This window comes from Halictus rubicundus, chromosome 1 (assembly GCF_050948215.1).
Source record: "Halictus rubicundus isolate RS-2024b chromosome 1, iyHalRubi1_principal, whole genome shotgun sequence".
In the NCBI taxonomy this organism is placed as follows: Eukaryota; Metazoa; Arthropoda; class Insecta; order Hymenoptera; family Halictidae; genus Halictus; species Halictus rubicundus.
The window spans coordinates 26615778-26642173 of NC_135149.1; the positions used below are offsets into that span (position 1 = coordinate 26615778).

The window sequence follows — 26396 nt, forward strand, 5'->3', positions numbered from 1 at the left end:
TCTGTGCTAAGAAAAAATTGCGACAAACTGCTACGCACTTGATTACCATAAGAATAATGCCCCTAAATACTTGACTTGTGCGAAACACATAACGCTGCACTCGTCGTGCAAAATCGGATAGAATGAAAATAACCAACGAACCTTCACGGCAGACGAAGTCACAATTGACTAGAAAATACAAAAAAAAAAAAAGAATAGAAAGTTGAACAGCGAAAAAACTGCAAAAATTCCAAGACTAGAAAACTGTTCGACGTTGGAGCGGCCCCGAATTGATTTCCCAGCGAATTGTTAACTTGATTGCAAAGAGCCAGGATTGCGAACTCGGCGAAACGACGAACCGCAGCGAAAACCGGTGGAAATCAGTGTAAAGGTGCGGTCATCGAACGGTAAGGGGTCAAGAAAGCGACGTTTAAGACGCGAACGGTGAACAGTCGGATCCATCAACGTGACCAGCATCCTCCAAACGAAATCCCCGGCGTCGAAACGTGCTCGGAACCGTTTCGTTCCCAAGGATTCCCGGTAGTGTCGAGAGAGGCACTTTCCTCCTCCGAGTGGTATTGCGCAATTCGGATTAAATTTGGATCGTAACCGTTCGAAGAAGGATCGAGACGCGCCGCTCCGGGTGGCTCGAGCCGATCCGCGACTATGGGAACCAGGAGAGGCTTCGATTCCACTTGATTGTTCATTTGTTTTAGCGCCGGCCACCCTGTAGAAATTGTGAAAGGTAAGTGGGCAGTGTTTCATGCCGGTGTATCATATAATGCCGCGATGGCGAAAGGTGTACACAGTGCAGACACGGCCGACAGAGAGGAATTAGAATCGCGGGCGGCGCGAAATTCCAGCCGATTTTTCCGTTCCTTCCTCCCTTTCAACTGCCACTCGGTGGCAAATGGAGGACGACCGACATGGGGATCAGACTTGAGATTCGACGGGAAGCGTGGGAAAACGACCCGCAAAGTCACCCTGAGAGCCTTCATTCTCCACACGTGTTTTAATATCTAATCGCACGGACTTGGTTTATCGGCTTGCCACCGGGTAGGTGCGCACCGATGAGATAAAGTATCTTGCTGCAGCCCGCACCCACTTCTCATGGGAAAGATTCTGTTCTTCCTGTGCTCGTTTAAATTTTCCACCACAGATCTTTGGGCTGGACTGACCAGCTGTTTCGATTTTTAATTTACGATAAGGTAGAGTGACCACGTTACCGACAAAAATAGACGAAAAATGGTTTTACGTGACTCAACTTTTCGTTCTTATATGAGAATATTTTTCGCTGGGAAAGGGCTCGTTCGAAAGAGGAAGGTTCAATTTAGCGCGAGGTGGTCACGAGCTGACGAGATTATGCAGATAGTTGGTAACATAAGCGTTAGAAGTAGGCCAAAAATTGACGATGCGCGTGCCGTTGGATGAGTTTTCTGGATGAAATCCAGAGTAGCGCGCGCTAGAAAATATCTCCGGCTACAAATTGAGCTATAGAAATTGGGGAGCTTAGAAATTTGGGGTCCTAGAAATTGGGGAGCTCAGAAATTTGGGAGCTTAGAAATTTGGGTGCTTAGAAATTGGGGAGGTTAGAAATTTGGGAGCTTAGAAGTTTGGGGTCCTAGAGATTAGGGAGCTCAGAAAGTTGGGATCCCAGCATTTTTATGCCTTTGGATGAGTTTTCTAGATGAAATCCAGAGTAGCGCGCGCTAGAAAATATCTCCGGCTATAAATTGAGCTATAGAAATTGGGGAGCTTAGAAATTTGGGGTCCTAGAAATTGGGGAGCTCAGAAATTTGGGAGCTTAGAAATTTGGGTGCTTAGAAATTGGGGAGGTTAGAAAGGGAGCTTAGAAATTTGGGGTCCTAGAAATTGGGGAGCTCAGGAATTTGGGAGCTTAGAAATTTGGGTGCTTAGAAATTTGGGTGCTTAGAAATTTGGGAGCTTAGAAGTTTGGGGTCCTAGAGATTAGGGAGCTCAGAAAGTTGGGATCCTAGATATGCATCCTAGCATTTCTAGTCTATTTCTAGTCCACGAGATGGACTTTACGGACTATTTTCATGTCTCTATTTTCAAGAAACTCACAATTTTTGCCCTTCAACGGCATTTTCAACACATTTTGCCATTTAACGCGATTATTAATGTTGGAATATTTGTATCATTCCGTGTCACTACAGACCACGGCAGTTCCATGTTGTATAAACAAATTTGTGCTTGCTAGTCGCAAATCTAGGTAATTTTGTGCAGTAAGGTAAATATACTCGTTACTTTTTGCTTTTCTAGACGTTACATCCTGTGTCTCGATTGCCAGTTGCGTTCGTCTGGTCACACTACGGTGGGTCCATTAAGAAATTGTCCTATGATAATGAAGATGCACGAAGGTAACAAGCTACACAATTCCTGAAACACTATGTTTAGGTTCTTGTGCTAACTGTTGCGGGTCTTGGTGGAACACAATTTTCACACTCTTTTATTTACCATTAACAAGCCATTTTATTTTTAGTGGGTCTCGCTGAGTTCTGGGTTGGATAGGCGTTCTTGCACAATTTCAGAGTCGTTCTCCAAAAAGGATAACTAGTATAAAATGATGCTACTTTGCGTAACACTGGACGATTGTCTCTCTTCTGCTGTCATGATACCCTCTGTTGAATGCTAGACCCAATCCTCTTTTCCTGATCCCGTTAGGGTCACTCGTATCGTTATCTTTCAGCATTACACAGCATTACATCGTAACCTCTAGGCACTCCAAGTGACGTGTGTCTTTGCCACCAACTGTTTGCGAAAGGACATACTTGAAAATCAAGCTGAGGCCATCAGAGTGTCACTTACAATCTTGACAACGTTGGTAGCTTCAATAGTCGAAACCAGGGGCCAAAAATAACAGTTATTCTAAAATTTTCTACGATAAAAATCATTAATAGAAAGTCGATTGTTGTTGAGATGTAAGATAATCTACACAAAATATACAGGAAAAAATTCGAAGAATTTGTCAAAGACTTATAATAGAATTATACTTTTTGGTTACAAATAACAGTCATTAGTGTCCAAAAAATTGGATCCTCCTCGATTAGTGTTATCGATGAAGAAAAACTGTTTCAATTGCTCAAAGCAGTTATCGATGAGAGAAGTTCATTTCGATCGCTCATAACAGTTATCGATGATCGATTTTCTTTTCACTTGTTCATTATAATTATTGATGAGAAAATTCATTTCAGTTGTTTATTTAATTACTGAATTGTCCACTCTTTTTCGGATGGAGCGAGCCTGTGAAATTCATTGAGAAGTTTTCGTACAACAAGACGAATCAACGGACCATAAGAACACAAAATCTGAAAAAAAATGTTCAAAATTTTTTCAGCTGGGAAAATCAGAAATATAGACTCCCGTATTAATCAAAACTAGCGTGCATGATTCACGCTGTGCCCGCAACTCAGGTTAGCGTTGAACGAACCTTTTGTGCTCTAAAATTAACGTTAGATGATTTGCGGTGTAATTTGTCAGGAGAAAATTTGGAAAAACTCATGTTTGTCACATTAAATTTTGATTGCAGCAATTAATGTTATGAATAAAAAATTTATTAAATAATTGCTTATCTACCAGAAAGTTGTACTATTTAATAATAACTATTAAGACCTTGAATAAGTTCTCGCTGTTTCTTTTACAAAATAAAAGCTTTTACCCAATGTCCTTGCTTCTGGATCATTCCTAAAACTTTTAAACGTTATGAAACAGTTGACTCATCTACTTGTAATGTTTTTCCAAGTTCTGCTAGCGTCTGACATCGGTCTTGATCGAGTAATTCCTCCAACTTTTCGTCTTCAAATTTTTTCGGTGCGCCAAAACGTTCTTTATCCTCAAGTTCAAAATCATTATTTTTGAAGCGTCGAAACCAGTCTCTGCATGTCGTATCCGACAAAGCATTGTCGCCATAAGTCTCAACAAGAATTCTATGTGCTTCAGCTGCAGATTTCTTTTGAATAAAGTAGTGCAATAAAATTCCCCGCAAATACACTTTATTTGGCACAAAAGTAGACATTTTCAGAACTAAGAAAAAATTACTTTGTTTACACTAAAGTGAACTACCATACACTGAAATTTAAGGTTAGATACACTACTGCCTTGCATGTGTGTTACCATTCGAAATTCCACGAATGGGGTACTGCTACTGTCATTTTTGAAGAAACAGCGAGAACTTATTCAAGGTCCTAATATTACAATTTTCCTTCGTCGATAACTGTTATTAGCGGTCGAAATAAATTTCTCTCATTGATAACTGTTATTAGCGATCGAAATGAATTTCTCTCGGCGATAACATTTACCAACAAGAGAAAAAGCTTTCGGTTACTTATAATCCTTATTTGTAACCAATACGATTTTAGTCGATGAAATACTTGTTATTCCATGACTTTTTTCTTTTTGGTTATAACAGTTATGGTCCCTAATAGAAACAGAACTCGCTTCTTTACAGAAGCCCAAGAGAAGATGCAAATCCTGCTCAGCTCTACGACCACCAACATAGTTTCCCTCGTCAACGCAAGTCGTTAGACCAGCAACGCTATCAAGTTCACTGGATCATCTTCAGGAATAACCAGCTTCCAACAAAAATGTAAATTAGACGATTAACGCGACTAACTCGACAAGTTCGCTAAACCTTGTCCACTTGGTCCGGCGAAGCCAAGCAACAGGGTACTAACCCGGCGCACCGGAAGAGTTTGATTGACGGTTTGTTCATTAACGAGTAGCGTGGCTGGAGGCGGTAGTGAAAAAGGTTACCTAGTTGTCCACGGATCTGGAATAATGATCATCCTGGAGGACGAGTCGCGACAAATTATATGGTGCGGGACAGAGCACGATGTACCCGGTGTCTCCATTGCAAAACGCGCGGCGCGTGGTTACGTGCGTGTACGCGCGATTATAGTGAATCGCGTCCCTCGCGTCCTCCTGGCTCCTTTCTCATCGCGAGCCTAGCCGAGCCACGCTTTCGCTTGCCACGATCCGCGATCCACGATCCATGGATCAACCCGTTCCCGGCTGAGAAAATTCCCGTAATCCGCGCGCGTCTTCCTAGCGGCTCGACCTCAAGCTCGCAAGCATCTAGGTGAAACCGCTCGAAAATAACGCGCCCGCTCCGTTTTCACGGGCGACACTCTCCAACCAGGAGATCAAGATGCACCCTGAAGACTTCGTAAACCCTCTCGTGTTGACAACCGAATAAGCAAGTAGTCGTTAAGCGTTAGGATTCGACGAAATTCGCGTGTGCACCTTCACCAGGCCCAGAAACTCCATTGTCGACGAAGATAAATAAAACTGTTTTTAATTTTACCCTTCTGAAACGTTCACGAACATATTCGTCACGTTCTCCCGATGAAAATGATACCCAACATGACATACTTCGAACAGTATTTGCGTGAGTAATCCACGATTTAGTAGAACCTCCATTATCCGAACCGACGGATAATAAATCTGAATTCTCCAATATTCTGCATTTTAATTTCAATTATAGCTGCAGTGTTAGGCTAGCTAGGCATCCCACTTCCATCATCCGAACACCCAGGTTTTCAACTAATTCAACCATCCTGAATAGTTCGGATAATCGAGGCTCCACTGTATCGTGGATCGAACGAGCAAATATAATTCAAATTGTGTCGTGTTTGGACTCATTCTAATCAGAAAAATGTCACGAGTCTGCTAATAGAAGCTTCGCGATGAAGTAAGTGGAAACAAAATAATGTGTGTAAATGCTATATGTGGTATTTCGGTCCCGAAGTGTTCAGAGCGGCTTTCAAAAGCGTACTCTGCGAATTGTGAAATAGCCAGCGGCCGATACAACGGACAATGGTAAAAAGTGATGCAATTACTTTTCATAGCGGGGTTCCGAAAGTCCCCGATGACGAACGAACGACAGAAGCTTTGTGAAATGACGCCGAACGCGGAAATTAAATTTTATTCCGCTTTCGAAATTTCGTAACGAGAACGTTTACTCTCGTTCCATCCATATTTTCACCGCACATTTCGAACGCCAGCGACTTCGAGCACGGAGGCAGAAAGTGTGAAGTGCGTACGACAAATCGTCAGAGAGGAATGCGTTCGCGTATCTCCGAGTTAACCAGACGGCTGGGTTTTAATTGGCGCTCGATTTCACGCGAAATCGACGTCGAAAAACATCGAAAAACGCGATCGCCTAACCAACCAGCTGGCGGAGAAGCTCGAAGCGGCGGCCATTTTGCACGGGGACGGCCACGCGCGTAACAGGTTCGAGATAAACTCGGCGCGATTCAAATTTGAAATTTAAATCGCGGCTACTTTTCACGGTCACTTTTTATCAGTATTTAAATGTCCCTTCGAGATCGTTGCGCGATTCAATTATTTAAATAAACCGATCCGAACAGTGTAAGCTTTCAACTCGACGATATTAGGTGTATGCAAAAGTTTTAGTCCCCTTTGCAATTTTCTTTTATTCGTGCACGACTTACGAGGTGCGTTAACAATTGATGAAGTTGGTTATTCAGAGACATCGATGGCAAACAAATAATTGCACAGAGAGAATCATTGCACCTAATGATAATAAGTAGCCTGCGGTTCTTAGTGTAAAACAAAAATTGTTTGCAGGCTACAGGAATTAAACAGTTTTTATTTCTCTGTTTTCTAGTTCTATTAAGTTGTAACAATGTATTGATGTTCGTTTGTTTTCATATTTAATTCATTGTTTTACTGTTCGAAATTACATCCGTTGTCACAGATGGAGAAAAGCCGCAGTGTAATAATGAGAACGAGAGTGTTCTTGTTGCATTATGTTAGGTTGGCTAAGAAAGATGAAAAGTGTAAAATTTGTTTGAATAGCGAACAACCGCCTCGTTGGAAAGCACGCAAAGAAATTGATGAGAATCATCTTGCTCAAGTAAGGTAGTTAAGAAAGCAAACAATGTTTTGTTCTAACTCTTTCGCGTGAAATGGTAATTTCGTGTGCCTAATTAAGTTTACATGGCCAATTAAAATCTACAACAATATTGTGGGAGAGGTACGTGGACTGATACACTGTACAATATTTGGACACATTTGCGAAACTCTTATGAAACATCCTACGGCAGTTTCGAAATGTTCACAAAAATCAGATAATTGTAAAAGAGTGTAAAACGGATTACTCTTCTACAAGAATTCAGAATAATCATTGTTTACTAATGAAACGAAGTATGGGGCACGCTGTTCGTGCGAAATCGGTAAAAAATACGTAAAATCGATGCGAGAAACGGACGAGGACTGAAAAGGGTGGTTCGAACAATGGCGACCGGAAGCGCACGCGGGTTCCACGCTGGGTCATCTTCCGAGCGGAATCCTCGGCGGACGAAGCGGACTGGATGCAGGAAAATGGCCGCAGAGAAATCAGCGCGAGTCAATGAAACGATATTCTTTCTTTCGGGAACTTTCGAGCACGGTGACTCCGGCGGATCGTCATTGTTCGAGACGCTTTCAAAAGGGGGATTTCACGGGAGGAGGAAGCGAGCAAGTAATTTTGGTCGGTGCGCGCGCACACACGCGCCGACATCCTGTCGGTCGACGACGGATCGAAAAAGAGCAGGATGGTGTGCGACACGTCACGGAAAAGGAAACAACGATGCATGATGCACACATGCGTACACAGACACCCGGGGGCCCCGGGGTCAGCTCACCACGCAACTCCCGTGTTCACGTTTGTCCGATTCTCCGCAGGTGTGTGCGTATGCACGAGTGCATCGAGCGCTGACAAAACGCACAAAGCTGGCGGCGAGCGTGGTATCTCGACTGATAATTACGGAAGGGGCTCGAGCGAACTTCCGCTCAATAAAGCCCACCCGATCGGCGGCTGCTTAAAATGGAAAAAGCGTGCACGATGCCGTGCGCATTTTGCGGCACCTGTGCCGAAGCGCACGGATTCGAATTTTAAGGAAAAAACCTGGACTAAATTCATAAATTCATAAATTCATAAATTCTCTTTTAATTATTTTATTAAGCTAACACCAATGCGCCGGCGCCCTTAAATCTGCTTAATATGTCCACTGCTTCAAATTGTGCTCACCCATTTTTGCCATAAATACATAAAATCCGCAGTCTACTTATTACAAATATAACGGTTTTGGGGGTCATAGCGTCTAATTCTGGTATTGCTTATTTGCCATAATGAGGACCCGCCTCTATAAAACTACGCTAATAGGGGATGTTTCATTTCAGGTGTTTTGCTGCTAAATTTTGAATTCATCCGAACCACCTACTTGTTTCCTAGACTTAATAATGGAAAAATGTTGGTACACCTAACCGTACCAAAAAAGTTACAGCATTCCTATACAATATAAAGAATATTATTTTATGTGATAGCGTAATAGTGAATTACGACTTTAGGAAATAAAAATGTGGCATTCGAGGCGCGGAGAAACCTGACTAAGAGCGACTTGGACTATTATATATTTAACAAATTAAGTATTAGCTTACGAAAAGACCCAGTTTGAACCTATCTGAGGACATGAGAATTTTTGGCTAAATTCCACCGATTTTACGGAAACGGCCCGCTGTTCGGCGCATCGGGAACGAAGCGCAGCAGCGAGCGAACGCGATGCGCCACGCGTTGAAATCACCGGGCTCGGCCGTTGCACGTAGCTGATTTAAAAGGTTCCCAGAATTGCAGCGGCTTGAATGCGTTTTGTTACTAGACTGTGCAAGTCGTGTGAATTCGGACTATTATTAGAACGACGCGGATTTTCTGCGTTTGCCATCGAAATAGGTGAAACACTGCACCGAGAAAACGCTGCGTGAATTTAACACTAAACCTACCGACATTTCATATACACCTAACCCTACCATGAGCGGTCAAATGACCGCTTCAAAAAAAAAGATGTATCTTAATATAGAAAGAGATTTTAGCCAATTGGATGGTAAACAAAATATTTTTTTCTATTTGGAAAAGTTTTATTTACATTTATGCATTTTCAGCACGTTCAAGTTACATGGCGAAACAGTAACGTTGTATACAAGAAATTCTAAACGAAATTTCAAAAACGGTCATTTGACCGCGCGTGGTAGATTTAGTGTTAAGGATTTTTTCGCATTAGCCTCGATTTATTGAAACTGAGAGAAATAATGATTCAACTCTTGTTCGTTGCAATTGAATTGGAGAATTCTCATTTTGCGGAAAAGTCTGCAATCTGATAATTACATTAAACAGCCTGAACGAAAATGATCTACTTAAATACAGTCAAACCTGTTTTTGTGCGGTAGACTGTACTGTATTTCGATGTATTGTAGTTTGACTGTATTGTATTTTCGTTTAACACGTTCACTGCCACGTCACCCATGTGTGGGTGACGGAATTATTTGTCCAGGTTATAAAATGAATTTTTACGTTAATATATTCACCGTAACAAATTTTATAAGTATCTGTAAAATGCAAGAAAGTTGGAGGACTACTCAATAGCATACATTTAATTTTTTTCAATTCTTATTTCATTAAATAACTTACTTTGATTTTATGGAATTTTTGAGGTTTCTAGTTTGGCGGTCAAAGTGTTAATACAGTTTGAATGCTATGTGACAAATAATTATTTTAGCAAGCCTCGCACCAGTTTGTATGGTTACAGTACCTGTCCGCACTGCAATTAAAGAGTCCTTAATGGGGGGACAGGCAAATGGAGGTGGGTGAGCCTTTGTAATTTTCGTTGGAGAAGTTATAGGTTCTAGCGCAGGTATGCGAACCTGATAATTCGCTGTTCCCGTTAGAAGGATTTCCATGTATATACGTATACCAGCATTTCTTGAAATATATCCTGCCAGAAATGACGAGCGCTAACGACTGCAGGTACAAGGTTTACGACCGTCGCAGGCTGCTTTGGTTTTAATCGCTCATGACCCAGGTAAGCGGAGGAGGGAACAAGTGAATAAACTATGAGAATTCAATTACGGTTTCGCAGATACCCGACGATCCAACCAGACTTTGCGCGCATTGTGTAAATGCGAGACGGAGCATACCTGGCAACGAAAGTCGGTTTTATTGCAACCATTCGGTTTGGGGAGAAATGATTTTATACCGGCAACGTGCAATATACTTATCCCCTAAGCTACGATAACTTTGTAACGAAAATGTTACAAATGCTACGTATGCTAATGCTTTTATGTAGGGCACAAGGATACTGTATCAATCGGTGCAAGCAGAAATGCAGGTTTCCATTTTAAGAAAGGGGGTTGTTGCACTTTTCTGTTGCAGCGATGCACAAAAGTTTGCATATTATGCACCGCCCGATAACTTTGATCGTCGATGACTTTAATCTTTGAGTGCAATATACTTATCCCCCTAAACTACGATAACTTCCTAACGAAAATGTTTAGGGCATAAGTATGCTAATGCTTTTATGTAGGGCAGAAGGATACTGTATCAATCGGTGCAAGCAGAAACGCAGTTTCCATTTTAAGAAAGGGGGTTGTTGCACTTTTCTGTTGCAGCGATGCACAAAAGTTTGCATATTATGCACCGCCCGATAACTTTGATCGCCGATGACTTTAATCTTTGAGTGCAATATACTTATCCCCCTAAACTACGATAACTTCCTAACGAAAATGTTTAGGGCATAAGTATGCTAATGCTTTTATGTAGGGCAGAAGGATACTGTATCAATCGGTGCAAGCAGAAACGCAGTTTCCATTTTAAGAAAGGGGGTTGTTGCACTTTTCTGTTGCAGCGATGCACAAAAGTTTGCATATTATGCACCGCCCGATAACTTTGATCGCCGATGACTTTAATCTTTGAGTGCAATATACTTATCCCCCTAAACTACGATAACTTCCTAACGAAAATGTTTAGGGCATAAGTATGCTAATGCTTTTATGTAGGGCACAAGGATACTGTATCAATCGGTGCAAGCAGAAACGCAGTTTCCATTTTAAGAAAGGGGGTTGTTGCACTTTTCTGTTGCAGCGATGCACAAAAGTTTGCATATTATGCACCGTCCGATAACTTTGACCTATAACAGTTTCTTCTATTTAGAATCGATTAGGAGGTACAGCCTGTTCCAATTGGGACACCCTGTATACTGCAGATTTCATGCGAAACTGCGAAAATGTTGAGATTATTTAAAAATATTGTACCGTTCCCGACTTATTGTAATGATTAACACTAGAACTGCCGAGTAATAAATACGATTGATGTATATTGCTTTGTAATAATGACAAAACTACATCTATTCAAACCTCATACCATTTTTATTCTAACGTGTGCTCCAATAAAGAAGTTCAGTCAAAAACTGATGAAAACATTTTTATCATTTCAGTAAATGTGAAAGAAATAATTAGGAACCAGTCATTTTGACTGATTCGATAGTTCTAGTGTTAAAAAACCAATGAATGCGGCTCCTGCGTGTTGCATTTAATGCAGATAATATTGATGTTGCACAGAAATTCGCAATCTATTTTCAGAAGGTTGGAGTAGGTATATATTTCTGTATAACATTCCAGGTTACTTTCATCGGAATATTTATTGAACGTTCTTCTCACGGTTTCGAGAGAACGCGCACCAAGGTCGGAAAACCGACTTCACTTATCATTTTCTTTGTGCAACTGACAAATAACAATAATGGGCGCGATCAGATAAAGTCGGCTTGACATTGTACGAAGTGAAAGGAAGAACGATGTCCGCTCGATGATCGATCTCCGATGAACTTTTGTAGGCGGTCTTGCAAAATCTTTTCATCCGCCAAACGAAAACGCGAAAATATTGCTGCGGAGTGCACGAATTGCACAAGAACAAGAAGAAGAAGAAGAAAAAATTACATTTCTAAAAATATTAAACTAATTGTTCTAGCTTCTGAAGAAAATTCAAGACCTACAGTCCCATATTAAAAAAGTTTTATTAAGTGTCCGAATATTAATGTTACGAGTTACGAGAAAATCGAGATAAATAAATTCAAATATAAATTAACCCTTTGCACTCGGCGCTATTATCATCCTAAAACTAAATTTTTCTTCCGTCTTAGAATATTTTGATCCGATTTCCACATATAACATTTAAATGTTTAGTAATCTATTAAATACAAATTTTGTAACTTAACAAATATTGCGTAATATTTTTTGTCATTTCTTCGAAACAATGCCACAACAATTTCTAGTGGTGCTTCAGAGTCACTCGAGTGCTGAGGGTTAAAATATTCCATAAAAATCATCTCCGCGATCCAATCTAAATGGAGAAACTGGGAAGCAGTTATTTGGACGGATAGCTGACAAGATAATAAACAAAGGAGAATGAATAAAGAAAGTAGGAAAACTATTTGCCGCAAGAAACCTCCGAAACCGAACGCAATACTAAATCGGTTTAATAACGGGGCCGCGTCGAATTTCCGGCGTTGCGCAATCGCCATAACGACGATAATAAACGGACATTCGGGGTTTTCTTGGAAACAGAAGACAACGCGTGCGAACAGAGGGACAAGTGTCAAAATAACTGCGGTGCTGACCCGACTGTGAGCGCGCGAAAATATTCGGCCCCGGTCGATGCGGACAGGTTATTTTCAGTGTTGCAGACCGGCGGTTAACACCGGGTGTTTCCCTCGCGAGTGTCGATTTCAGGCCGGCTCGCGAACAATGCAGCCGATTTCGAATTGTTTCGCAGAACCGATCGAAACGGAACCATCGCGCGAAACAAAAGGGTCGGTCGACCGGTCAGAAAAACGTGGCCGCTCGAATAGCGCCTCTAATCCGGCCAGATTTACGGCGCATGCGCGCACGATCCGACCCGGGCCATGCTCGTTTAAATCGCGGTTTAAACGATTGTCCACTTGCCGTGCAAATCGAATATCCCATGGATCCTCGGACAAACGGTATACGGTCGTATATCGGAATTCAAAATATACTAGAAAAGTATGGCAGGTGCGTGAACTCACCTTCCGCAACACCTCCAGTTCGTTCATGTCCGCGGGTGATTTGACCACCTGGGAAAGTAAACGAAATATCGTTAACAGCAAGATCTGAAATGCTTCTTTCATGCGAAACAATTAATCTCTTTTTTCTTTTTCTTGCGACTAGTTTGAGAGAATCGTTGACACACTTGTGTATTATAGGAAAAAAAGGGTCCCGTTGGAAACGGGAACCGAAATTCTACGAGTGTAACGACGATGTCGATACAGTCGCAGATGCTGAGAGATCTAACGGAATGCCGCGCGTACGATAACCGTTATTATAAATAATTAATACATACACGCTTTACGAGTAGAAAAGCGTAGCATTTGTGATACGTGTTTCACCCGCGCGAGCCGGTACTTAATCATAACCACCACCGGTCAAATGGTGAGGTTATTTAATAAGTGAAACTACATGTGTAAAGTAGTCCGCTCCATTTTGAAGAAACGGTCGAAAGGAATCGAACGAGGATCAACGAATTTCTTTAAACGTTTTACTTAACTCCAATGACATTTTACCGTACACAATATTGTTCTGTGTACACAACGTCCCGAGTCACCCCTAAAGAAGTTCAATTTTATTTACCTCGATCTGCTTCCACAAGTTAGCGTTGCCCTTGCCGGAAACGCGGTTGTTCGGCGTGGCGGTCCCATTTCCGAAATTCACGAGCGAGAAGAAATTGTTATTGTCGTTGTTCCCGTTCAATTCGTTCTGGTCGGCGATCTTGTTGTCGAGGGGCCCGTAATCGAGCGACTTCGAGTCACGGGTGTGGGTGACGAAGGCCCGCGCGAAGCTGCTTTTGAAGAACTGGCCCACTGACACCTCGCTGCCAAGAACGAACTCCACTTTCGGTGCATCGCCCATGGTTTATGGCTCGGGGAACACGCACGGGGGAAAAGTGCTCGATTTTCCAGCCCGAAACGAGGTTAGCTACCTTGCCAGGCGTGCAACCCGGAAACTAGACGAGCAGCGAGAAAAAACGCGCGATATCGTGCATCCCACGAAAAACTTGACAGCAGCCCGACGTCGAATCGCAGCTTTCTTGTTTCGCGTTTCTCACGCGTTTTCCGACGGGAACGCCACGCTCGCCGAAACCGCCGGTCCTCGTGTTTCGACTCGTTCGTTGCTATCGCGAATCTTACTGGAAACGGGGTGAACGTTATCCCGGCCAAGGAACTGGACACATCGCACACGATCGTAACACACAGCACGCCACTGCGCGTCAAACTGACAACGGCTCACCGCTTGGCTGCGCGAGTTGATGTCCGAAGTGCGAAGAATAGCATACTGCGCAGGCGCGCTCCTACGCGCTGAACTCTCCGCTCGCGCGCGGCGGTTGATTTGAATTGCTTGGATATCAATCCCGGAAAATTGTTCCATATTTCTGGAATTTCAAATATGAAAATATTTATAATTTGATTTCTTTGTATCTTATATTTTATTAGATATCGAGGCGAGGGTCTTTAAAAACGAGTTTGCGAAGCCGGTAGAGGATCGTGAAAATATCTTCTTTGTCTGACTTGATTAATCTTTGTCAATCTAATATGTCAACAAATTTGAAAATCACTGGGATTTGAAATCCATAGACACTTGTGTGATAATTGTTAAAAAACGTGGATGTTTAATGTCACTGTCAATAGATGTCGTCAATGATCCCTTCACAAATCGTCGACGAGAGTTTCTGTTCTATGTTCTACTTCATGACTACATATAGTGCTATATGCAGGTTAGCTTAAAAAATATTTTTGTTGTGCAAGAGGTACAAGGTTTGAACGAGCCGGTTTATAACAATATACAATAAACAGTTTATATGATTTAGTTTAAGTATGTAGAATACACTACTGCTCTGTCATTTGGCGATAGAAAATACTACAAACAAGCAGTAATATCAGCATATTCACACATAACTCTCAAACATATTATAATTTGGTCGGTGGAAGGTATTGAATTAATTGCAAAAATGCCGCGATTACCACTGCATCATGCTTCGGGGACTGGTGTAATGCAACCTTTCAATAAAGTGATACGGTTTGTTAAATATGGATGCGCAAATAGACCATTTTACCATATTGTCGTAATGAATGTAAGTCAGTAGATGTTCAATAAGCGTACATAAAACTGTGGTGTTTATATAAATGAAAAATTCCTATCCTGTTATTACATATATATATAATGCGTAGTCTTCGTAGAAGCTAACAAATACTCTATACATATATTAATAAATATAAGAATTGACCCATAGTTTTCATTCAAATAATGTAGTGAATTCTTCTAGGCAAAACTTAATCAGCATAAACCACCAATAGAACAACTTGGCAGTTATGATGTTATGGCGAACAAATTTAATGAGAGATTAATTGCCCTGAATTTGGAACGTATACAGTATTGGCTGGGGCATGGAGTTGAAGTTTCAAAACCTGTTGCTAAAATTTTTGGACTAGCCGGTTTATTTCCAATCCATCCGAAAACATATATGGAGGCATGGAGAAATCGAAGAGATGCTAAAATAGCTGCTGAACAGGCAGAAGCAGAAACAGAAACAGAAACTGCAGAGGCTGCAAAGTCAGCAGGTTAATCTTGTCATGTTTCTTTGTACTTCGTGTAAATATTATGCATATGTTAATAAAGTTATTACAAAAAACACACTGGCTTTGTTCTATACAATATAAAAGATAATATTGTACCGTTTGTAATTAGAAAAAGATGTAAACTATATTTTAATTATAGCATACACTTAAAGTGTAGAGCATTTCATAATTGTATACATTTTAATTTACCGTTAAATTCATTTAAACATTTCGTAATATATTACAAACACATGATGACAGAAACATGTGAAAGATTAAGATGAAAAAAAGATATTCCCCAGGTGAGGCTCGAACTCACAACCCCGGCATTGCTCACAGTTATACTGTCTTATAAGTACCGTGCGCTAACCGATTGCGCCACTGGGGAGTTGTAGTTCCCTCTTCCTTATTTGGCAATATAAGGATATATACGAAAAATCTTTAAAAAAAGAGTTTATAATTAAAAAATATTCCTTTGTACGAGTTTTTAAGACAAATAATGCAATATCAAAATTGTTTTTAGAAGTTTACACTTTGAAACGTAACGTATAACTATATATTTTTAAATGAGGTACACACTATGTTTGTATCTTCCAAGATTAACCATCACCAGTATTTTTGATAATCTGAACAAAAAGTTTTTAATCAAAATGAGTCGATCCGTTATACATTTGAATTCTAGACATTCTCAAATAATTTCTCAATAAAAAGTCAAGGTCACCTTCGGATGACCTTGAATATAAGAATTTAGGTTCAGTTAACAAAAATGTTAATATAGAAAATTTTTTTATTTTAATTAAATTACATAGTCAAAACGAAATTGTTATTATTATAATGTAAACTTATTGTTTTGGAATTACCACATAGGGCGGAAAAAGGTTTTAAAAGAAAATCTTGATAAATACTTTATGCCAGTTAAAAGTTTACAATTAAATTCACACATTGGAAAATTTCTTCGTATTGTTATTAGTATATCAAACAATTTTTATCCCTGAGTATCTTCATGTAAATCATTTTCATTCTTATTTTCGTACAAGTCAATTGCATTGCATATTTTGTGCCATAAGCCTATTAGCTCCTTAGTAGTGATACATTTTTTACAGAAATTTCTTAGTAAATCATGGTTTTCCTTTGCAAAGTCTTCACCTAAGAATAATTTAAAAAATATAAGTATATAAAACAAAATGCACACTTTATGTCTAGTACCTTCTGGGGTAGGCTGTATATCGAAAAAGTGTTCGCTTTGCCAAAACTTCTCTAGAAATATTAGTGACCACTGAAACTGTAAGTAAACATGATGTTCTTTTATATTTTGAGGGGATTGTATGAACACCATTATTCCTCCATCTTTCTCCACACATGGTTCCCAAGTAGCATATTTTTTCTCCTGCAGTTGGTCTAATATATTCTTTCTGATTTTATATTTTTCACTGTAATGTGAAAAAGCTAAAAAGGAAAAACATCAAACATCAGCTATTTAATCTATTACTATAGTCATTTATTGTAAGAACTATGAAATACCAGATACTAAGAGTGAAAAATTTTTCTTCTTGCTAATGTCTTGTATCCATGACTTAATTTCCAACATATAACAATCATGAAAACCTATAAAATGGCATGTTATATTTTGTATTTCAAATTCGTTGTCTCCCTAAAACAGAATTACAGAATAAGTTTCGCTCACATATACATGAGGTGTTCCAGGTTTTTAACGGTAAAATATACGTATTGACAAAATGTAGCCATTAAAACATGGGACATCCTATATAACTATATAATTATTTTATAAGTATACCTCTATTTTTACTGCCAGCTCTATAATAAAATTAAGGTCTGATGTTACTATGTCAGCAGTATATTTAAAAATATCATCATTCATCCATTTTCTGACTATATTTTGAAATTTTATACCTGTGACCTGACGGGTAACTTTACAGAATTTACGTTTCTTGTGTTTATCTACTGGGTTTTCTGTGATTATGATATCTTTTGTGATATCTGATGCTCTACAATAAAATTCATACATATATTATATTCTATTTTTCTTTGACAATAAGAGAAATATTAAATTAAAATCAGTTAGATACAATTTGTCAAATGAAAGACATTTTCGGTCATTTCCTTCATAGTTTTTTAATTTTTCAGTTAATACATTTGTGCTTTCAAGCAATTTTGCTTTCAAATTTCTCAGTTCAATTAATTCCTGATCCTCCATTTATTATTTTATTGAAATATCGTAGCACGCAAACTATTCGAAATCTAAATTTGATTAAACGGCTACAATTAACGTTTTTTTGCAAACTACACACAAAATACGTGTATACATAATATAATTATAATTAATAAATAACTGATTTGACTAAAAAGTTTTCAAATCAAAGAACGCGAATAACAACGCAGGTGCAGTTGCTTATGATGATAATTTGGTTTACTGCAAGATATGAATATAACCTCAAATTTGTAACGTAACTGTTGTTTATGTCAGAGAATTACTGAGTAGACAGAAAATCCACGTACAATAAATATCTTGACGTAGGTAAGTATACTGCATAAGATTTGTTTCCTCTGATGTACAAATAAAATTATTTATAAATACATTTTTTTTTCAACAGATAATTTTGTATGGAACTAAGTTATGTGGTTTTAAAAATAATTTCATACATTTCAACAGAATGTCTCGTAAATACTTAGTAGTTTCAATAACGAAAGAAAAAAACGATATTTGTTTTTAAGTGCAAACACTATCGCAATTGTATGTACTTTGATAGAATGGATGACGAAACCTTAAATAGGTAAGCAATTAGTTCAAATATTATAATATAGAATATTTTTATTAGTTATACATAATTTATACATACAATCACATATCACTGTCAAACTCTAACTTCTTAAGTAACATTCAAATAATATTCCTATGTATAAAAACAGATTGGCCGTTGAGGCTATATTGGAAGAAGCTAAGCTTGGAGCAAGGAGAGCCGAGATAATGGGTCCAAGTGGATGGATGAAACCAAAGGAATCTATTAATAAAAGATTTCTAAATTCTACTTTACGTAATGTTGTTCTTTCAAATAAATACCATATAAAAAGAAAAGAAAGAACAAAAGACAAACAACTGCATAAAGAAGAAAATAGTATAAAGTAGTTAGTATAGCATACATTAAACATTTCTTTTTAATTATAAACAAATAATATGGTCAATAATTTTTCTTGCCATATGTTGATCAAGAATTAATTTCATTTCACTTAATATCTGTGAATTTTCTAATGCGACACATATAATAGAAAAAGTTTGGAATCAGCTGATTGGTTTAATCAACACAATTATAAGTAAATCGATAGCAGTCTTATTGTGTGAACAAGTATAACTACCAAAAATGGGAAGAAGTAGTTACTATGAAGTGTCAATGTATAAATATGTATTCTGTATTCTATAGTAATAAAATATTTAATAACCATGTATCTTTGTTTTAAAGCTTAAATTTGATATGATATGAACCAAATGCTATACTTTTTCAAATCAAATATGTTATTAGTGCAGCAGATAGATACTTTATTGATTCCCCTCAGGGTTACAATTTTTATACAACCCGCTCCTTTTTCCGCCTTTCGTCCTCACGCCGGTCTTATCTTAATCTTATTTTTCTATCTTTTATATCTATCGCTTATACGTACTTATTCTATATATACATCTTAAAACTAGAAAGAAAATTAAAACTAAATGAAAGAAAGAGAGAGTTACAAAGCTTATAACTACTTCTGCCATTGACCTCCTACCATACACACACACTTAGACCATATACATATACTTATAGACCCGGCATGGGTGTAGTATGTGTATAGGAAATCCGAGACTTCAGTGAAGAAAAGATCGTTGAATTTGTGACATCAAAGATAATTCTCAAGATAATTCCAAAATGGCTGACACGGCAGACCGACGCCGATACTACGCCGCCATTACACATTGTACGTCACTTGAATAACTCCGTTTACTGCGTGTGAATTTTGTGTATTAAGTGATTCAAAATGGTAAAATGCTGTATTGAGAGTTATAGTGAGAAATACAGTTCTGTTACCAACCTATCTTTTCATCAGTAAGTATTTTATTACTGTTAATTTTTGATGTTATATAGCTAAATACAATATCGCATAACCTATAACTGGTAAAATGAATATTTGATGTTTACTATATGCAAGATTATCTTCGTAATAGTTGTCAAATAATTAATGGTTATTTATTGTCCCTTGCTTTACATTAATTACAGATTTCCTAAAAATCCAGATTTGAGGAAGCAATGGATACAACGTATGAACATAGAATTTTGTGCTTTTGCACGAGTTTGTTTCAAACATTTCAGTAATGACTGATTCAATCTTCCTGGGGTTTGCAGCGAGTATTGAAATGTGATGCTCTACCAAATGTTTCATTAAATGCTGAACCAAATACTGAACAAGATGCCTTTACCTTGGAAACTAAAAATAAGCAACCAGGGATATCTTTAATAAGGAAGCGGAAAGCGTGTATTGGAGATTTCCAGAATTTGGATATAGAAAATGAGAAAGAGAACTATATAGACGTTGTTAATGCACAAATTTCTAAAAAAAGAAATAATAAAAACATTACTCCAAAAAAATAGAAGGTTTAACAAAAAGTTAAAGACTTACACACATTGGTGGATGAACTGAAAAATAAGGAGAAAATTACAGAAGATGCCTCTATACTACTTTCGGTATGTATAAATTTTAACAGCCTAAGCCAAAAACATTTTATTACCTAATTGCTTTGCTTTGGCATGGTAATTAGAAGTGTTGTATATGAGTGTTTTTTCTTCTATTGCATCCAAGTCTATGTTTTATTTCTTTTTCTTTTTTTTTTTTGCTTTAGGTTACTTTACCTGCTCGCACAGCATACTATATATCCTGCTGTACGAAATACTTTTGCACTGACATTGAATTTCTATTCACCATGGGCTGATAATTACGTCAGAAACACATTTCAAAATATGTTATCCCATTCCAGAACTCTGCAAAGGAGGTACTCCTCCGTGGAATGTAAACCTGGTTTTAACACAGAATCTATCAATACTTTAAAAATTAAGGTTTCTGATTGTGAAGCTAAAGGTAGAGCATGTGTTTGTGCATTAATGGTTGACAAAATGGCAATCCATAAAAATGATTCGTTGTCAATGAGCTTTCCAATAATACATACAGGTATTATACATTGCAGGTATGTGAACATCGGCACTGAAGATCAAAGTGGTACTCAATTTAGTAAAAATGTGTTTGCAATTGCTCCATGAAAGTGAAGTTTCCATATGCAGTTTATCATTTGATGGTGCTGCATCAAATTAAGCTATGACAATGTCTCTTGGGACACATCTGTCGTCAATTGTTTAAAACCAAGTTTTCCTCATCCACCAACAGCACAAGACATTCAGCTGTTTCTGGTCCTACCCCACATACTGAAACTTATAAGAAATACTTTGGGGACGTAATTTTCTATGAAGACAACAACAACCCAATTAAGTGGGAGCATTTTATTAATTTAGTAAATATACAAAACAAAGAAGATTTGCATCTGGTAACAAAAATAACGCGAACAAATCATGTCATGCTATTAATAAAAATAATGTCATGTGAATATTGTAATTTAAGATTGTATTGTATAGGTAAATGCACAGTTGATCATAAAAAAATACGCAATAGACTAATGAAAACGATTTTATTTTGCAATCAATAAATGTGACAACTTTGAAACTTTGTGTCTGTGTATAAACATTTATATATTGATTATTTCATAATAAATTGCAAAATTCTTTGAAATAATTTTGTCCATTCTTTCTGTGTACTGTGTACACGGTTTATATGATGTAAGGCCACGCCAACCTAACCTCCTATTCTCCGCTCATTTTTCACCTCTAGACTCCTCCACCTTTTCGCCCTTCTCCCTTTATCGCCCTTTATCACCCTTCTCCACCGCTTTCTCTCCACTCAAACCTTGTATCCTTCTCTCTCTCTCTCTCTCTCTCTCTCTCTCTCTCTCTCTCACCAAATTCATTCACCGCTACACACAACCGGAAAAGAAAGTCTCGTTATTAGTGCAGTATTATTTACGTAAAAAAGAAATGTAAAAATTTCAACCAATTTTTGAAATTATTTTTATTCTTATTTGATGTGTATAATTGTTAACATCCTTTTCTATGTAATGTACAATCATTGTACAAATCGGAAACCACGTGTTTAAATGGCGGCAGCAAAGACTTCCGGTCGAATACCATAACCATCTTTCTTTTGCATTTACATCGCAGCGAACCTAGTACGGTGACCACATTCTTCCAAAAGTAGAAGGGTGATTTATTAGAAGTTAAGCGTTAATTTATCATTGGAATCATGGCATTGTCAATTAGAGGATTCTGCAGACTAAATCTGGGTCTCGTGAACAATGTATTCTCGAAAAATAATATACTTAATGGTACGTAATCTTACTAACCTAAATGTTTGTATTTTAAATTAAAATCGGCGAAGTATTAGAAATCTATGACGAGGGTTATATAATGCAGCATTTCAAAGAGAAATAAGCAGAATATAAAAGACCCGATCATCATTCGTGTTTGTCTTTTAAATGTAATATATATTTTTCGTATTTTAGTCGGCGTCCGGTATATGTATACAGAAAAAGCTTTAGGTATACCCGCATACGAAAATACGAGGCAGGTTTACCGGAATCAGTTCGTGTCGATAGAGGGCACATTCCGCTCGAAAATGAAAGAAGTTTGTGAATCGACAGACGGTGTAATCTTCACAGAAGACTTGAAAGCAATGTTGCATTTAATACAGAAGAGTGACGATGACCTGACATTGATAAAGAAAATGATTGAAAAGTATCATGCATCCAACAAAGATTTGAAATTTGGTTCATACGTCTTTGGTACAGTGGTGATGAGAATGTACTATTATTTGAACGAACCGAAGGTTGCATTAGCCACCTTTAATGAGGCTGTCGACACATCACTCTTTAATCAAAGGACAACAATAAACATATTAATGTGCCTCTTGTACAAAAATAATATGTTTGCGGAAGTTAGAGAATTGTTCAATTTTGCAATAAATAGTGAAGCATGGCGAGATGTTACCAAGAACTGCCTTCTTGTGCTGTGTAGTGCATGTTATAAAGAAGTAATCATTTCATTGTCTTTACTATAATATTAGTTTTGATTGATATGTTAAATGTTTTTAATTATTTTTTTAGAATACACCAGAATCGTTTGAATGTGCAGTAAATGCTTGGAGGAAAGTGTCCGAGATGGTATATAGGCCACCTGCTAGGAGTACTGCTATTACAGCGGCATTGGCAATAAAGCAAAATGCACCTGATATAGCATTAGAATTGATGGCTTCAATCCAGAAACAGCAGTACATCAATGTTAGATGTCTTAAAGTATTGGCGTATATGCATCTCCAGAAATATGTACAAATAGTTCCCCTACTCAAATATGTATTGGAAACTGACAATACAACCCACCACAAACACACATTTTATTCCCATGTGGTATGTAAATTGAAACTTTTACTAACAGAGTTCATTAAATTTTGTAACATAATTTCATCAAATGTATGGCCTTCTTGTATACCAGATCGATGAATTAGAAGATAATATTAGAGAAGCAAAAGCGGAGGGATCAGAAGAATTATTACACTTAATAAATGAACTCAAGAGGCGAGATCAAGTTACAACTGGGGTAAGTTAGCCTGACAAAAATATTGATACTTATAACTAAATCTTTTACTAATGCAATGTTTTGTTTTTTCTTTTTTCAGGTACGTTTAGAGGATAATTTATTAAGACCCAAAGCATTTATGTTCGCGAGACGAGATGGTATGCCATTGGAACGTAATATGCAGAATAGAAATATGTCAGGAATGCGATCTCATGTTCGTCTCTAAACTATTTCTTAATAATTTTTTAGCTCTTATAAGTATTAAATTTATCACCATTAATTAGATTAAGAAATATACACTATACATAAATTAATGTTATAGCAAGTTTGTGCGATTGTAAAGCGAACAAATGAACTGGCCATTAGTGTATTGTAGTAATTGTATATTCTATTGTACACTAATACAAACTCATACCAAAATATTATAGAAATGCTTCAGTTATTTATGCATACCAAGCCATCTACAGTTGGAATATCTAAGAATGGTTACAGTAAAACATCAGTCATTTTGTGTACAAAATTTCAACGTTTGTATTTTGTATGTATTTATTCGAATAATCTTTAATTTTCTATCAAGTACAACTGGTACATACATTACATTTATAAAATATAAATATGTAAATACTACAACATTGGTTTGATATTGATATTTTAAGAGATAACGTCTAACAAAGAAAATAAAAAATCAGTGACGCTGTTTTGGTAAAATTGTCGTGCTTTAGCATTTGAAAGGGATAGTTATTTTAGAAACGTAGTTTGGCAATACTTATGGGAATACCGATCAGAATTAAAAAACAATTAAGTATTGAATTTTAACTGATATGTAATCGCAGTGTCTAAGAGTATTTGATTACCGATTGGATCGGTAATTAATTACTGATCATGGTCAATTGGATTATTTGTTAAAATTCTTTTTGTCGTGAAATCAATATAGTAGGACTCCCCTATCCGCAGGGAAATGGTTCTAAGACCATCTGCGGATAACGAAACCCACGGATAGTAACGGACCCTGTCATTCACACATGTATGCAAGTACATACATCCTCCCATATACACACAAGCTTTTGTTTATATGAAGTATAATACATACCCTGTTTATCAATGGTACGTAAAGACTTAATTAATGCGAATACTAATATTACTTGTAATATTACTTTTATTACACGTTCATACATAAAATATTAATTTCAGCGTGAACATTGAAACGTTGTATATAATTTGGACAAATATATAAATCTCCGGAAAACAGTTGCACATAAATGTGTTTCTGTTGGGACGTACATTGACTATCGGATATTCATTTGAAATCAATATTGACAACTTAAATATTTATCGTAATGACAGGCGCGATGAAAATAATCATCGCACAGTTTACTGAAAGCATAAAATTATCGTACGATTAATATTTATTATCTTTAATCAGCAATGACCGTTCAACGATTAACATTTATATCCGACAATCAACAAGAATCAATCGCGATCTTCGATATACATTCTAATCGACCATTTCGATTCAAAATAATCATGGATCAATGCATATCGTTCGGAACCGGTGAATTCTCTCATCGATCGAGAATCGAAAGCTCCTCGAGATCGAGTGAGTCCCCGAATCGATCTCGACGTCATCGCACGCAAATTGGGGCATTTGGAAAACTCGATCAACCTGGTTATTGATCGAGCATCCGGGAAAACTGGCCTCCCAGTGAAATCATTAACAATCGAATCCGGTCGCAATTAACCAGAAACAAGGTATCATACGAGCAGGGGTATCGCACGATCGGTTCACCGAATAGGATCGCGGGAGAAGTTCACGTGGCTGGACAACGAGGCTGTAATTCCGTGTACACGGTGTTAGCCATGGGAAATTTAGTTATTTTCGGTAGTTACCAGTTACACTGAGTAAATAACTAGCTGCTACCTAGTTACTTGAATTGCTCGGTGCGACTGACATTAGTTATTCGCAAACAGAATGAACGACTCAAGAATTGTTATCTATTGCAAAATAAAAACTGAACATTATTATATTATGTAACAATAATAATTGATGCAACAATTATATCAACAACATACAAAGTAATATAAGATGTACTATTTGTATACCCTAAACTCATTAAATACTTATTACAAAAACAACTTATATCGCCATTTTAACACGTTGACTGCCATGTCACCCATACGTGGGTGACGGAATTACTTGTCCAGGTTTTAAAATGAATTTTTATGTCAATATATTCATTGTACCAGATAAGGATCAGTAAAATGTAAGAAAGTTGGAGCACTACTCAGTATCATACAATTTTTTTCAATTTCTATTTCATTAAATAACTTACGTTGATTTTACGGAATTTTTCAGGTTTCTAGTGTGGCAGTCAGAGTGTTAAACATTGACTTCCGTTTGAGAAACTAATTTCGCTCGCGTCGTCCTGCCTGCCGGCTCAAAAAATTTCTCCTGCTTTCGAGAATTGTCTTTCACTTGCGACCGACGACGTAGCTCGCACCGATAAATATTTTTTCGCCGACATTGCCGAGCGTGGTCGAACACCGATTCTGCTTTCCGGAATACTTCGTTTTTCGAGTAGTTGATTTTGCAGTGGTTACTTAAAAAAAAAAAAAGAAATAATTAGTTACAGTCTTTCAGTTTTTCCCGGTCACTACGCGGCGTTGCGTGGTCGCTTGTGTGCACAGGTACACGTAAATGCCGTGCGTGCGTGTATGTGTGCGTGTGCTTGCAGGGATTGATACGGTCACGGTGAAAATCGCGATATTTGTAAGCAAAAGGTAAATCGGGCGGGTAGGTGGGACACACGGATAGGAGTGTCAGGGCGCTAGGTAACCTAACGAAACGAAGCGAAGCGAAGGAAGAAAAGGACGAAGCGCGGAAGGTTCGCGGGCGGGTGTGGGGGGCGGTCCGGGGCGCGGAATGACGTCATGTTGCTAAAGCGACGCGGCAACGCTGAGCGTCTGCGTGGGTCGGCGGATGTCTGGGCAAGGATCAATAGCGGTGCCAGCAACCAGGTAGTAGGTGTGAGTGTATGTAGGTTTCTGAACGGTGGCAGTCCAGGAGACGAACCTTCCGAGGCAGGACACTTGACGAGTCGAGTTCAGCTCCAGTGTCGTACCGGAGAGCACCATGCCAGTATCATTGCATCACGGAACCCTCACTGCCTAGGATTATCAGCTTCTCCAGGTAACGTCACCAATTTCCCGTATCACGATTCTCTCT

At 38.1% G+C, this 26396-nt stretch overlaps 6 protein-coding genes, 1 long non-coding RNA gene and 1 other non-coding gene across 12 annotated transcripts in view; 5 read left to right on the plus strand and 3 right to left on the minus strand.

The window, feature by feature from the left end:
• LOC143358892 (uncharacterized) overlaps positions 1-14231 on the minus strand; it is a 41150-nt gene extending 26919 nt beyond the window's left edge. The window contains exons 1-2 of the mRNA XM_076796413.1: positions 13474-14231; positions 12873-12920 (exon numbers count right to left, since the gene is read on the minus strand). Of these exons, the coding sequence (XP_076652528.1) occupies positions 12873-12920; positions 13474-13752 (327 nt within the window). The 5' untranslated portion in view covers positions 13753-14231. The remainder of the gene's footprint in view (positions 1-12872; positions 12921-13473) is intronic.
• Positions 14232-14587: 356 nt separating this feature from the next.
• Mrps16 (mitochondrial ribosomal protein S16) lies at positions 14588-15532 on the plus strand. The gene is made up of 2 exons (XM_076796657.1): positions 14588-14971; positions 15164-15532. The coding sequence occupies exons 1-2, from the start codon at positions 14849-14851 to the stop codon at positions 15461-15463; spliced, it is 423 nt and encodes a 140-aa protein (XP_076652772.1). The 5' UTR covers positions 14588-14848; the 3' UTR covers positions 15464-15532.
• Positions 15533-15749: 217 nt separating this feature from the next.
• On the minus strand, positions 15750-15843 carry Trnai-uau (transfer RNA isoleucine (anticodon UAU)). Its single transcript has 2 exons — positions 15806-15843; positions 15750-15785 (listed from the first exon to the last, which is right to left on the minus strand). It is a non-coding gene; the product is annotated as a tRNA-Ile (tRNA).
• A 381-nt stretch (positions 15844-16224) lies between these two features.
• Positions 16225-17684, minus strand: LOC143359062 (uncharacterized). The gene is made up of 5 exons (XM_076796720.1): positions 17543-17684; positions 17251-17461; positions 16977-17106; positions 16662-16901; positions 16225-16601 (listed from the first exon to the last, which is right to left on the minus strand). The coding sequence occupies exons 1-5, from the start codon at positions 17668-17670 to the stop codon at positions 16441-16443; spliced, it is 870 nt and encodes a 289-aa protein (XP_076652835.1). The 5' UTR covers positions 17671-17684; the 3' UTR covers positions 16225-16440.
• A 107-nt stretch (positions 17685-17791) lies between these two features.
• LOC143359085 (protein POLR1D) lies at positions 17792-18916 on the plus strand. Of its 3 annotated transcripts, none has more exons than XM_076796755.1 (3): positions 17792-17920; positions 18068-18247; positions 18384-18916. In XM_076796755.1, the coding sequence occupies exons 2-3, from the start codon at positions 18210-18212 to the stop codon at positions 18598-18600; spliced, it is 255 nt and encodes an 84-aa protein (XP_076652870.1). In that variant the 5' UTR covers positions 17792-17920; positions 18068-18209; the 3' UTR covers positions 18601-18916. The 3 variants fall into 3 exon arrangements, with proteins under 3 accessions (XP_076652870.1, XP_076652878.1, XP_076652886.1); XM_076796763.1 differs by having other exon boundaries at positions 17867-17991; XM_076796771.1 differs by having other exon boundaries at positions 17917-17991; positions 18127-18247.
• Positions 18917-19012: 96 nt separating this feature from the next.
• On the plus strand, positions 19013-21467 carry LOC143359070 (uncharacterized). Of its 3 annotated transcripts, XR_013083057.1 has the most exons (4): positions 19013-19549; positions 19721-19761; positions 19847-20185; positions 20476-21467. It is a non-coding gene; the product is annotated as an uncharacterized LOC143359070 (long non-coding RNA). The 3 variants fall into 3 exon arrangements; XR_013083059.1 differs by having other exon boundaries at positions 19721-20189; XR_013083056.1 differs by having other exon boundaries at positions 19721-20185.
• A 250-nt stretch (positions 21468-21717) lies between these two features.
• LOC143359104 (pentatricopeptide repeat-containing protein 2, mitochondrial) lies at positions 21718-23604 on the plus strand. The gene is made up of 5 exons (XM_076796782.1): positions 21718-21927; positions 22105-22631; positions 22705-23004; positions 23090-23194; positions 23274-23604. The coding sequence occupies exons 1-5, from the start codon at positions 21846-21848 to the stop codon at positions 23397-23399; spliced, it is 1140 nt and encodes a 379-aa protein (XP_076652897.1). The 5' UTR covers positions 21718-21845; the 3' UTR covers positions 23400-23604.
• A 2580-nt stretch (positions 23605-26184) lies between these two features.
• Gluclalpha (glycine receptor alpha 1) overlaps positions 26185-26396 on the plus strand; it is a 78589-nt gene continuing 78377 nt past the window's right edge. Inside the window, 1 exon segment of the mRNA XM_076796949.1 lies at positions 26185-26360. The gene's annotated coding sequence lies outside the window, so the exon portion shown is untranslated.

Coding starts and splice junctions, on each gene's coding strand:
- Mrps16 (XM_076796657.1), top strand. CDS start 14,849: ATGCCGCGATTACCACTGCATCATGCTTCGGGGACTGGTGTAATGCAA. Junction 14,972..15,163: donor ACCATATTGTCGTAATGAAT/GTAAGTCAGTAG, acceptor GAATTCTTCTAG/GCAAAACTTAATCAGCATAA.
- LOC143359062 (XM_076796720.1), bottom strand. CDS start 17,670: ATGGAGGATCAGGAATTAATTGAACTGAGAAATTTGAAAGCAAAATTG. Junction 16,902..16,976: donor TTTTTCACTCTTAGTATCTG/GTATTTCATAGT, acceptor TTTCCTTTTTAG/CTTTTTCACATTACAGTGAA. Junction 16,602..16,661: donor TATACAGCCTACCCCAGAAG/GTACTAGACATA, acceptor AATTATTCTTAG/GTGAAGACTTTGCAAAGGAA.
- LOC143359085 (XM_076796755.1), top strand. CDS start 18,210: ATGTACTTTGATAGAATGGATGACGAAACCTTAAATAG. Junction 18,248..18,383: donor GATGACGAAACCTTAAATAG/GTAAGCAATTAG, acceptor GTATAAAAACAG/ATTGGCCGTTGAGGCTATAT.
- LOC143359104 (XM_076796782.1), top strand. CDS start 21,846: ATGGCATTGTCAATTAGAGGATTCTGCAGACTAAATCTGGGTCTCGTG. Junction 21,928..22,104: donor GAAAAATAATATACTTAATG/GTACGTAATCTT, acceptor TTCGTATTTTAG/TCGGCGTCCGGTATATGTAT. Junction 23,195..23,273: donor GAGATCAAGTTACAACTGGG/GTAAGTTAGCCT, acceptor TTCTTTTTTCAG/GTACGTTTAGAGGATAATTT.